The sequence below is a fragment of the Rhinolophus sinicus genome, chromosome 17 (assembly GCF_057876585.1).
Source record: "Rhinolophus sinicus isolate RSI-liver-muscle chromosome 17, RSI-T2T, whole genome shotgun sequence".
NCBI lineage: Eukaryota > Metazoa > Chordata > Mammalia > Chiroptera > Rhinolophidae > Rhinolophus > Rhinolophus sinicus.
Window position 1 is genome coordinate 64,390,422 of NC_142517.1, and position 12,353 is coordinate 64,402,774.

The 12,353-nt window shown below is 40.2% G+C and overlaps 1 protein-coding gene across 2 annotated transcripts in view; it reads right to left on the minus strand.

Moving 5' to 3' along the window:
• ARHGAP31 (Rho GTPase activating protein 31) overlaps positions 1-12,353 on the minus strand; it is a 103,309-nt gene that overhangs the window by 36,107 nt on the left and 54,849 nt on the right. For both annotated transcript variants that reach the window (XM_019729678.3, XM_019729677.3), the window contains exons 2-3: positions 9,186-9,288; positions 5,967-6,111 (exon numbers count right to left, since the gene is read on the minus strand). In XM_019729678.3, coding sequence (XP_019585237.3) covers positions 5,967-6,111; positions 9,186-9,288 — 248 coding nt within the window. The remainder of the gene's footprint in view (positions 1-5,966; positions 6,112-9,185; positions 9,289-12,353) is intronic.

The following is a 12,353-nucleotide window of genomic DNA, read 5'->3' on the forward strand; positions in this document are numbered from 1 at the left end:
ATAGTTATTACAATATTATTGACTATATTCCTTAGGCTATACCCTACATCCCCATGACAATTTTGTAACAACCAATTTGTACTTCTAATCCCTTCCTCTTTTTCACCCATCCCCTCAAACTCCCCCCATCCCCAATCTAGCAACCATCAAAATGTTTTTTTGTATCTATAAGTTTGTTTCTGTTTTGTTTATTTTGTTCTTTAGATTCCATATATAAGCAAAATCACATTGCATGTGTCTTTCTCTGTCTGACACTCCACTCAGCACAATACCCTCCAGGTCCATCCATGCCACCGCAGATAGCATGCCCTCATTCCCTTCTATGGCTGAGCAATATTCCATTGTACATATGTACCACCTCCTCTTTATCCATTCTTTCATTGACAGACACCCAGGCTGCCTCCACATCTTGGCCATTGTAAACAATGCTGCAGTGAACATATGGATGCACATGTCCCCTCAAAATAGTGTTTTGGGTTTCTTTGGACAAATACCCAGAAGTGGGATTACTGGGTCCTTCATTGTCTCTTCTTACAGCCTTTGTTTTAAAGTCTATTTTATCTGGTATAAGTATTGCTACCACAGCTTTTTTTGTTTTTATTTTTTTGGGGCCTCTTTTTCATGAAATATTTTTTTTCCATCCCTTTGCTGTCTGTATGTGTGTGTCTTTAAATCTGAGGTGAATCTCTTGTAGGCAGCATGTGTGAGGGTTTTATTTTCTTATCCATTCAACCCTCCTATGTCTTTTGATTGGAACATTTAATTGATTTATACTGAAAGTAATTGTTGCTAGATATGTATCTATATAGCTATATGTAGGTATATTGCCATTTTATTATTCATAATTTTGATCTTTTTCTTTTTTCTCCATCTTAAAGACGTCCCGCTGAGATTCCTTGTAATACTGGTTTGGTGGTGATGAACCCCTTTAACTTGGTTTGGTGGTGATGAACCCCTTTAACTTGGTTTGGTGGTGATGAACCCCTTTAACTTGGTTTGGTGGTGATGAACCCCTTTAACTTGGTTTGGTGGTGATGAACCCCTTTAACTTGTCTGGGAAGCTCTTTATCTGTCCTTCGATTCTAAATGATAGCCTCGATGGGTAGAGTACCTTTGGTTGTAGGTCCTTGCTTTTCATAACATTGAATATTTTGTGTCAATCCGTTCTGGCCTGCAAATGTTCTGTTGAAAAAATCAGCTGACAATCTTATGGGGGCTCCCTTATTAGGTACTAGTTGCTTTTCTCTTGCTGCTTTTAGGATTCTCTCTTTGTCTTTAACCTTTGCCATTTTAATTGTAATGTGTCTTTGTATGGCCTGTTTGAGTTCATCCTATTTGGGACTCTCTGCACTTGTATGTCTATTTCCTTTGCCAGGTTAGGAACATTTTCAGTCATTATTTCTTCAGATATGGTCTCAATCACTTTTTTTCTCTCTTCTCTTTCTAATTCCCCTAGGAGGTGAATGTTGTTATGCTTGATGTTGTCCCAGAGGTCTCTTAAAACTATCCTCAGTTTTTTGGGGTTCTTTTTCCTTTTTGCTGCTCCAATTGGTGTTTTATGCTACCTTGTCTTCCAAATCACTAATTCAATCTTCTGCTTCATCTCTCTGCTGGTGATTCCTTGTAGTGCACTCTTCGTTTCAGTTATTGTATTCTTCATTTCTGACTGGTTCTTTTTTTATGATTTCTATGTCCTTTTTTATGCTTGCTATCTCTCTGTTGAAGTTCTCTCTAAGTTCCTTGAGCATCCTTATAACCATTGTTTTGAACTTTGTATCTGGGAGGTTGCTTGCCTCCATTTCGTTTTGTTCTTTTTCTGAAATTTTCTCCTGTTCTTTCATTTGGGATGTATTTCTTTGTTTCCTCATTTTGGCTGCCTCTCTGCTGTTTGTTTCGTTATGTTAGTTAGATCTGCTATATCTCCCAGTCTTGGCCAGGTGGCTTATGTAGTAGGTGCCCTATGGGGCCCTGGCACAGTCTCCCTGGTCACCTGCTCTGAAAAGTCCAGGAGTGTCCCTTGTGTGGGTTACGTGTTCCCTACTGTTATAGGTGAGCCTTGATTGCTATTGGCACATCAGTAAGACTGAACCTCAGGCTGACTGGCTGTGAGGTTTGGCCATGTCCACAGCTTATGGACTGCTTTACAGGTGGCTTACCCCACTGAGTGGGATTTGCCCCAGCAGGCTCTGGTGCCTGTTGAGACCGCCCTTTGTGTGTGCACCTTGTGGGGCTAATTGGGTGGTGCTCTGCTGTGGTCTGAAGACAACCTTCAAGTATGTTGGTTCTGGGGTCTCTTGGGAGGTTCCAATGCAGGCCCAGGTCACTCACTGTCTGTGACTGACCAGGTACAAAGTGATCCGCAGTTCGCTGCCTGTGCTAAACCTGAAGGCGCATGGGAGAGGCCATGCTGTAAACCGAGAAGGGCTGCCACCAGTACCATGGCTGGGGTAGCTCCACAAAAAGCCAGACACCTTGAGGCCTGCTGCCACCTGCTGGCTTCCTTAAGGTTCAGCTACTGATAAAGCCTCAAGCAATACACAAGTTGGGTGAGGGCAGGGTGTCAGGGAGTCACTAGAGTGAGAAGAGTTTTGTTCACTAGGTTAATGTAATGTTTTGGTGCCAGTGCTGAGCCTGGAACTACCTAGCAAAAGTCTCAAAGCACACGGAGCCCAGTCGCCACCCGCCTGGGTCCTGCAGACTCCAATAGTTTTCCAAGAAAGAGTGCAATGCAGATGGAGCTGGCTGCTCACAGAGAAAGTGCCTCTGGCACTTGGGGAGTTGAGTAGGGTCCCACAGAGTCACCAAGGTAAAGCAGTGGAGCTCACCAGACAGATTCAGATTTGGCAACGTAGGGGAGGGCCCCACACAGGAAAGATGGCACCTGCCTGCAGGCTGCACAGAAGGACCCCACACGGGGAAAATGGTGACTGTCCTCCAGTCCTCACTCTGAAGCTACACACCTCAGTCTGTCCTCTGTATGTCTGACGCACCCCAAGTCACTGTCGCTTCACCAGAGCCCAAGGGGAGTGCCTGCGAGTGAGTCTGTGCAGGAGCTGTTTAAGAGGACACCTGGGTTTCCTGCAGCCTTCTGTCCCACCAAGATGGTCAGAATACCCACTGTTTGTCAAAGTCAGATGTTGTGGGGGCTCCTCTTCCCAGCACCAGTACTCCAATCTGGGGAGCCTAGTTTGGGGCTGGGATCCCTTGCTCCTCCACGGGAACATCCACAGCTGAGATACCCCTCCTGAGTTTCAATCACCACATGGAGATTTAAGGTCAGCCCTTTTTGTGTTTCTGTTTTCCTACCTGATAGCAATTGCCAGGAAGCAAAATCTCAACAGATTAAGAAAATGCTCTTGAGAATGGTAGTTTTGCAGTTTATTTTATATATTAGAATCAAAGGAGGAGATGTAAGGAAATCCATTGGTGGTAGTTTAAGGCGATGGGAGAAAGCAAAGAGGGGAAATCTCTAGGATTGGATAAAAATTAAAATGGAGAGACAATACTTCTTTTACACTGGCGGGCACAGGATAGTTAACAATTAACATTTACAGCACATAGAGATTTGATGAATAAGATAAAAGTGAGTTCTGTAGTCTAGTGCTCTCATGTGATGGGTTGTGCCCTGAGGGGTCTGGAAAAAGAGATTACTCTGACATTCCAAGGGTATGTTATCTTAGATGCAAAAAGATAGTAGACAGGCTTACTTAAGGTAAAGATTGACCTTTGTCAAGGAAGCTTCAGGCCAAGGATGTGACTACTGGCTATGACCCATTTTTAGTTAGGAATTTTTATGTTCAGACCATCTTATGTGGTTAATTTTGGTTTCTGAGTTTGTAGGGCCTGCCATGCTAGCCTTCCTGAGTTTGTCAAGTTTAGTATGTGACCCCTTTTTCATCCACATTTCCCCCTTCTGGTCATAAATGAATCCAAAGGATGCACTGATGACCAACCTTTTGATTGGATACTGTGGTCCCATGGTGCTAGGAAGGCTCATTCCTAAGAAGTCTCAGTGTCATCATTTGTCTTACTGAAATGTGGATCATTGCGAATGGGGCAAGACCATAACCTTGCATGGCAGTCAAGGCTGAATTTTTTATTTTTTTCAAAAGGAAAGGTGGGTAAATGGGAGGTAGTTAGATCTCATGGGCCTTCACTAAGCAAAAAAGCACACTGGATCATTTGTAATCTATAAGCTATCATGACCCAAGTTTTGCTGTCTGTCTCACTTTTCTGTATTTTGCATCTAGTAGTATAATGTTTAGTTATAGTTTGAGGGCATACTGTATGCCTCTTCAGTTTTGACAATTTGACCATGAGATGGGTTCCATTTACTGTTGTTATTATTTGTTGTTGTTATTAGTATTATTGTTGTTGTTGTTATTATTTTAATATGGTCCATTTACTTCCCATTGGAATCACTCAAGTGTCATTCATTATTAACGTGATTCCTGCTAATTGTGTAAATGTCTTCTTCTTTATATCCTTAGTTACAAAACTTCTGTTCAGCTAGTCTTCAGATGGTTCCCCAGGTTGATTGTTCTGTAATATAGTTGTAATTTAAATGTGTTCACGGAAAGAAGCAGGCACATGTTTATCTACTCAACCATCTTGGATCTCCTCAAATTAATATATTTTTTGTAGGTAAGATTTTGAAAGTTAAAGTATAAGGAAGGAGGGAAAACTATCTGTAATCCCATTATTAAAATAAATGGTTATTAATCTTTTGAACGCCTTTCTTTGCAATCATGTCTTCATATACAACTGTGTATCTATGTCTTCCAATTACCATTATGAGTGTTTCCCTCTATCAACGAAAACTCTTAAATATATTGTAATGGCCCAAACCCAATTTAAAAAATACATTTCCTTATTCCTAGATCATTTCAAATTGAAGAATCTTTATATGCTCAAAATAAGTTTATTACAAAAGCCATGACAAAGATTCCTTCCCATGGTTATAGCCTCGATCCAGTCCTTACTATTAATTGCGACTCCTCCACTATCTTGTTTTCAAACATCCCCTCTGACCACACTCCACTCCAATAGGCTATTGACCACATTGGGATGAATAATCCATTGATCTACTTTTTCACTTACATACCTGCCGTATGCCCTCATTTCCTTTCTTATTCAGACAGAATTCCATGGTCAATTATTTCAATCACTCCTTGCATATTTCCTCATCTCCCTCACCCCTGTTTTGCTGACTGAACCTCAACCTTGGTTAAACTTAAATCTCCACTTACTCTGTACCTCCACTCCTGCCGCAAATATTCAAGCCCTATTTTTAATGCTATCTCTACAAACATCCTTTAAGCATTTATTCTCCTCTCCACTTTTCCTATGGGTGTACTATTTGGTGACAATACAGTTGCTACTATTTAGGTGTTCTGCTCTTGCCCATCCATCCTCCACCAACCCAGCTCACTGGCCCATCCCGCACTCCCTCTTGGCTTCTTTTACCAGATTCTTTTCTCTTCCCAGCTTTCTGACCTCTCTCGACTTCTGTTTGTTCTCCCTCCCTTCTCTACCCACCTACTTCTTTCCTGACCTCCACCCCCAAAGAAACACAGAAGGAATAGCCTGATAAAAATGAACTAGCAGTGGGTATAGCATCTAGAGTCTCAGGTTCCTGTCCTGCTGTGTGACCTTAGGCCAGCCATTCTACTCCTCTGGTTCTTAGTTTCCTCCCTACACAGTGAGGTACATTTGGTTAAGTAAACTTGGAGATAATTTAACCCAGCTCTGAACACAAACAAACGTGATTGTGAAAATTTAAGAAACATTTAGCAAGCAGTCCCACTACCCTACTTTCCTCAATATGCCATCTTATTTCCATCACCATGCTAAGACAATGTCAACCCTCTGGGAAGTATTACTGTTGTTATTTTAGTGCTGAAACTCTCTCTTTGGCCCATCCACGTGTGCCACCCAGGAACCATAATGAACATCCAAACACTTACCGTAAATTTCTCATAGAGCTCATAAGTCAGGAGGGGGTTGGGCAGCTCCCTAAAGTAGAGCTTGCAGAGCGAGCCCACACAGTGGATGTCCTGGAGGTACACTTCCCTTGTCAGATCTGGACATTGATCTGAGCCAAACTCTTGCCTGAAACAACACAGACAGAGACATAACAATCCCGGGAACATGTGTTCTCTGTCAGCAGCTGCTTGGCTGCTAAGGGGTAAAAAGACCCTAAACTGCTGATCTGACTATATTTTTGACCTTGATTCAACAAGACTTTCTATTCCAGGCACAAGAAAGCTACGAGAAGACTTCCACTTCAGGTCTGCATCTTCCCTGCCAAAGCAGCTGTAATTAGAAAGATAGAATGCCCATTTACAAATGGATTTCTCATGGCATTCTATCCACAGTCTCAGTTAGGAACAGTGGGGAAATATGAAAACAATTGCCAAAAAAGTCCTGTTGAGATCTCAGGTTTTCCAAAATATTATTTTACATGAAATTCTCTTTCTTGGAGGAGAGACCAAAACCAGGGTGAGTCAGATTCTTATCACTCATTTCCACATATTCATGTCAACAAACTTGTTTTATCTGGAGACTCAAACGCAAGGTTTGAGAACTTGAATCACGATCCTTTGATGCTGAATCGAACCTTTTAGGCTGCCTGATAGTGACTCCCACAGGATAGATGAACCTATAAATATCTTCTTAAACAATCTATAGTGGGGTGTTTGGGAACAACATCAGATTCCAGGCCTCGTTTCTAATTTAAAAACATATCCTAACAAGGCTACATGAACACATTGCTTCAAGGAACATATACTTAAAAGTTAAAAATCTGTTTAACAAAATGATAAATCTGAGTTTTAATATAGAATTTAGGTTTCTTGAGAGTATTCATTTGATCAAAGAAGTAGTGACAGTGTCAACGGGACTCCCAGAACCAGCATTTCAAAACGGCTCACCCATTCTCCTGTCGTCTGGTTCTGCCCCTTTAATGAGGAATAGGGAAATCCCTGATGCTGCCAGAACTCGAAAGGAACTGAGTGGGATCTTGAAAAGAAAACCATGCAATGGCCTCATATATTTATAAGCATGTGTTTTTCTAGAGGGTAGAACAATAATAATCTAGGCTTATTCATTTATTTAGCCCAAAATTTCCTTTGTCCAAGCTAAGGTCAGTCCTGAAATGAAAAAGAATTGCACCGCCCAAGTGTCCTTCCACGGTATCAACTACTGTAGTATATTTCAGAGCTAATATTTAGCTCTGAAAAAGTATTTGCTGGGGTGGCTGGATGGCTCAGTTGGTTAGAACATGAGCCCTTAACAAGGTTGCTGGTTCGATTCCCACATGGGCCAGTGAACTGCGCCCTCCACAACTAGATTGAAAAACAACGACTTGATTGAAAACAACGACTTGAGATGGAGCTGATGGGTCCTAGAAAAACACTGTTCCCCAATATTCCCCAATAATAATAATAATAAAAAAAAGTATTTGCTGTTGAAACTCTAAAAAAATGCCACATTAGTAAATTAGTGAAAGTATGTAAGCACATAGATTCGTTAAAATCTATGGCTGCTGCAATAAACCAGTTATTTTTTTAACAGCCATCACTTCTCAACGGTAAAAAGTAGGTTTTATTCCTTTGGTATAATTTTACTAAAATTGAGATTTGAGAAGGAAGGGCAGAAAACCAAATAGGAGAAGGAAGACAAAAAAATGAATTACCTGCACAATCTATTGACTTTTATATACTAAACCTGTCACAAGAATGTTTTTATTGTTTTAAGTCTACACTTATAATTAAAATTTGTAATAAATATATAAAAATAACACCTAATAAGTATGCTGTTTTTTGTGTCAAAGAACAATATTCAAAATGCATAACCTATTGTTTTAGTCCTAGAACAGTATATACAGAGGGTGCAAAAAATATATATACACATTTTAAGAAAGGAAAAAAAACTATTGAAATTAGTCAATAGTCAACATATACTGATAATAAATGATGAATACAAGTCATGTTTGACTTCTGCAATTACAAAACCATCAGCGTCCAGACACTTCTGATTAGTTGACCAAAGTGTTCACTCGTATATATTGTTTTGGCACTCCCTGTATATATATTGCATATATAGTGTATATGCTCTGTACACTACATATGTTTACCCTCTATATATACTGTATATTTATTTTATATATAATACATATAAAATACACACACACATATTCGTGTGGTCTTTTTAATCATTAGTTTCAGGTGTACAAAACAATGTAATAGTTAGACATTTTACCCCTCACAAAGTGATAATACCCCTCCCCCAATCTACTACCTCTCTGACTTCGTGTATAGCTGTTACAATTCCATTGATTCTATTCCCTATGGTGTATTCCATATCCTGCGACTACATATGTATTAAATTACAGTTGACATACAACATTATTCAACTTCAGCTTCAGGTGTACAGTGCAGTGGTCAAGCATCTACACCATCCATGAAGTGGTCTCCCTCGTAAGACATGTGCCCATCTGATACCCTACAAAATCTTTACAACATTATTGATTATATTCCCCAAACTGTCTTTCACATATTTGCATTTTGTGTGAAGGTTATTGTCCTCTAAATTCAATGTGATAGAAGTTTCTTCCAAAAAATTCTAGGATAAATTTTAGAATTGCTTCGGATAAATCCATAGAATTGGAAATCATTCATCTATCAATAATTTTTAAAATACCAGCATCAATTAGAGATATGCACAATCATGCAGACTTCTGAGTTCTCCACCAGATGAACTATCAAATGTTGAGTGTTTGCCAACAGAACAACTCACATCCATCTCCAAGTTCTGAACACTGTGTAACAGGATCTAACTGAGCTTTGGGCACGCAAGTGAATGATAATAAACCATGTTTCCTTAACTTGTAATTAAAATCATTTGAGTTCAACTGAATCCACCTAAAGAGGGTAAATCTAGTACAAGACAAAGAAACAGATTGAAAGCCCTCAGGAACTTTTGTTGGAAAGAATTACATCAGACTAAAGGACATCCTGGTTAGACTAAGAACAGGCATCTCAAAACATCAGCACCTGACTTCTTCCCTGCCACACTTCCCTCAGTCCCTTCAGGTTTTTAATACTTCCCACACCTGAGGACAGAGATATAGACAGAGAAAGGCTCATGGGAGAATTCTTCTGGGGGCTATTCTTTTAGCTTACCTTAGCCGTTGTATGTTTGAGGTGACTCCCGAAAGCCGATAAATTCCATCCACAATGCCATGAGTCTCTATAAATTCTGCACAGCTCTTCAACACATATGGAACTATGAAAAGGAAAATTTTTTTAAAAAATGAAGTATTAGATATAAGGCTGACTGTCCTTTAAAGAGATCCTTTTAAAAATCCAGGTAACTTCAAAAAGAACCGCATGGCAGTTACAAATGGAAACAATTACTTGTAAGTGGTAGATGTTCTTTGGTATTTTCTTAAAAAAAACACGGGGTTTTGTTAAAGTTCAGAAAACTCACATATTTTAAGAGTTAGGTGTGTTGTTGTTTTTTAAATTAAGAATTTGAAAAATACGCAAACACTTAGATTTTGTAAATAGTTGGAAATCCCACAACTTGATCTCTTCATTTCACTGATTCTCCAAGTGTGGTCTCTTAACCAGCAGCATCAGCAGCTCCTGGGAACTTGTTGGAAATACAAATTTCCAGGCCCCTCTCCAGACCCACTAAATCAGAAATTCTGGAGGTGGGGCCCAGCAGTCTGTCTTTTAAAAAGCCTTCCAGGTGACTGTTGTGTGATAAAATTGAAGAATCATTTCTTGTTCTACACATGAAGAAACCAAGGTGCAGATAAATTTATTTACCTCACTCAAGATTACTTGCTACTTATGAAAAGTAATTAACACATGGGACAATGCTTATGCTATAAGTAGGTAAAAGAAAAACAAGACCCCAAATCAAATACATATTGTGAATTCAGCTGTGTAAAAAAATATTGCAAAGGAAAAAAGCCTAGAAGAATATCTGCCAGAATGTTAAATGGGATTTAATGTTAAAGTGTTTTGTTTTGTTTCGTTTTGTTTTTTTAAGGTGAGAACCACCCGTCCCACCACCACCATCAAATGGGTCAATCCAGTAATTGATTGAATGCACCACATACGTAAAAGGGACCAACATGGCCTCTTGAATTTCTGCCACTCCAGACATTCAGGGCCCGGGTAGAAGAGTCTATGCTGTTCTCTCCTTGGCGGTGATAGTGACTGGCCCAGCTAGCTCAGTGACCCAGAATGACAGCCATAAGCCTTCTAGATGGCATGGAGAGAGTGGCAAGTCACTTGCCACTTTGGTCCTTGGGCAGAGCCACCTGTGGTCCCTCTGGAGAGTGCTATGGATGGTGGCATGGTATAAAACTACCCAAGCCCAGATGCTAAAGTCTTCAGGCATAGAGGTAGTGTGGAAACTGACTCCATAAACTAGTGCTTGAGTTAGCACTGTGCTCACTTCCCCAAAACATACCCAATCCATTAATGCCTTAGATTAGACTAATGCCAATCTATTAATGCTTAATGCACATAATCATGCTTGCATGCAATTCCAAACTGGACTGGATCTTTACATGGGTAGACACCAGGCATTCAGACTCAACATTCTTCCTGGATTTGCTATTACAATACTTTCTAATAACTCCCCATCATTTCCTTCAACTACTAATTATAATTTTAGGTGCTCAGTAAAATTTGTCACACTTAAAGTATTCTGCCCCTCTCTCAAAGGTCGTGCATCCTCAGAACCACTCCCGTCCAGGCCACATGTATGCTTTTGCACCTGTCTTTCAGGACTGGAACTAGGGAAAAGCTTCTTAGTTACCCCCAGGGAGTGGCCTTGGGATTGGAACTATTGAGGCCAAAGACCACAGAGGTGGATCCATTCCCTGTGAGTAAACATGGACTGGGCATGGGATGTGATGGAGGGGATGTGAGAGTGGGCAGGAGTCCAGAGCCTCTGCCTAGCTTCAACCAGAAGAGCTATACTTTGATCTGTTTTATAAAATAGGGTTCTTAGCTAGATTCCGTGTTTCCCCAAAAATAAGACCTAGCCAGACAATCAGCTCTAATGCATCTTTTGGAGTAAAAATTGATATATGACCTGGTCTTATTTTACTATAATATAAGACCGGGTCTATAATATGATATGATATGATATGATATGATATGATATGATATGATATGATATGATATGATATGATATGATATGATATAATATAATATAATATAATATATAATACCGGGTCTTATATAAATTTTTGCTCCAAAAGACGCATTAGAGCTGATTGTCTGGCTAGGTCTTATTTTTCGGGGAAACATGGCTTTTGTCTCATACCCTCATGTCCGTAAGTAAGTAAATAAGTAAGTAAATAAATAAATAAAATAAGCAAGCAAGCAGAGTGCCAACGTTTAAACAAAATTGTTTTTTGTTTTTTAAATCCCTGTTGTGCACAATAATGGTTGACTGTTTCCTTACCACACCAAGCTGTTGTTCTGTAACCTGCCACAAGAAGATTCACCTACTTTCTAACAACTCCCCATCATTTCCTTCAACTACTAATTATAATTTTAGGTGCTCAGTTGAGAGCACAGGTTAGGCTGCCAACCTGCCTTTGTAATCTTGGGCAAACTATGAAATAATTCTGTCCCTCAGCTCCCACATCTGTAAAATGAGGATAACAGTGACATTAATCTCATAGCTAGCGTTGAAGTAATACCTGTAAAAATTTAGCACAGAGCCTGGTGTATAACAAGCATTCTACAATGACAGTATTTCTATTTGAAGCTTATCTATGATGTAAATTTATAATTTGTGAGACGCAATCTTGGTGAAAACAGTTTGCCTCCTCTCATCCAATGGGCCACTGAGGTAGAGCTGACCAACCTGTTACCAGTCAACCCGCATGTCTATTATTCAGAATGGCTTTTGTGTCCTTCTTTGGTTAAATGTTTCTCTTTGTAGGTAATTTTGCTCGCCTGAGGTCTCCCTTCTATGCATTTAAGTGAATCTTCATAACACAAAGGCAGCAGGATCCTACAGTGTACTGAGTCTGAGTTAGCAGCCCTGGAGCTATGCTTGGCCTTGGTGTGTTTCACAGTGTGTGTCTGTGCCAGGGCATATGGCTGTTGTGCCGTGCAGGGCACAAGTGGACTCTGAGCATTCCCAAGGAGAACTCGAAGGCAAACGCCTCGGACTCGAAGGGACTTCATAAAGAACACTCCATGAAAGAGGCCGTTTGGGGTCACGAGCCTGTTCCATCCTGTTTCAGATAGGGACCTCCCATTCCATAGCTCTCAGCTGCAGCACCTCAGGCTCTGTTTGTTTTAAAGACGGGC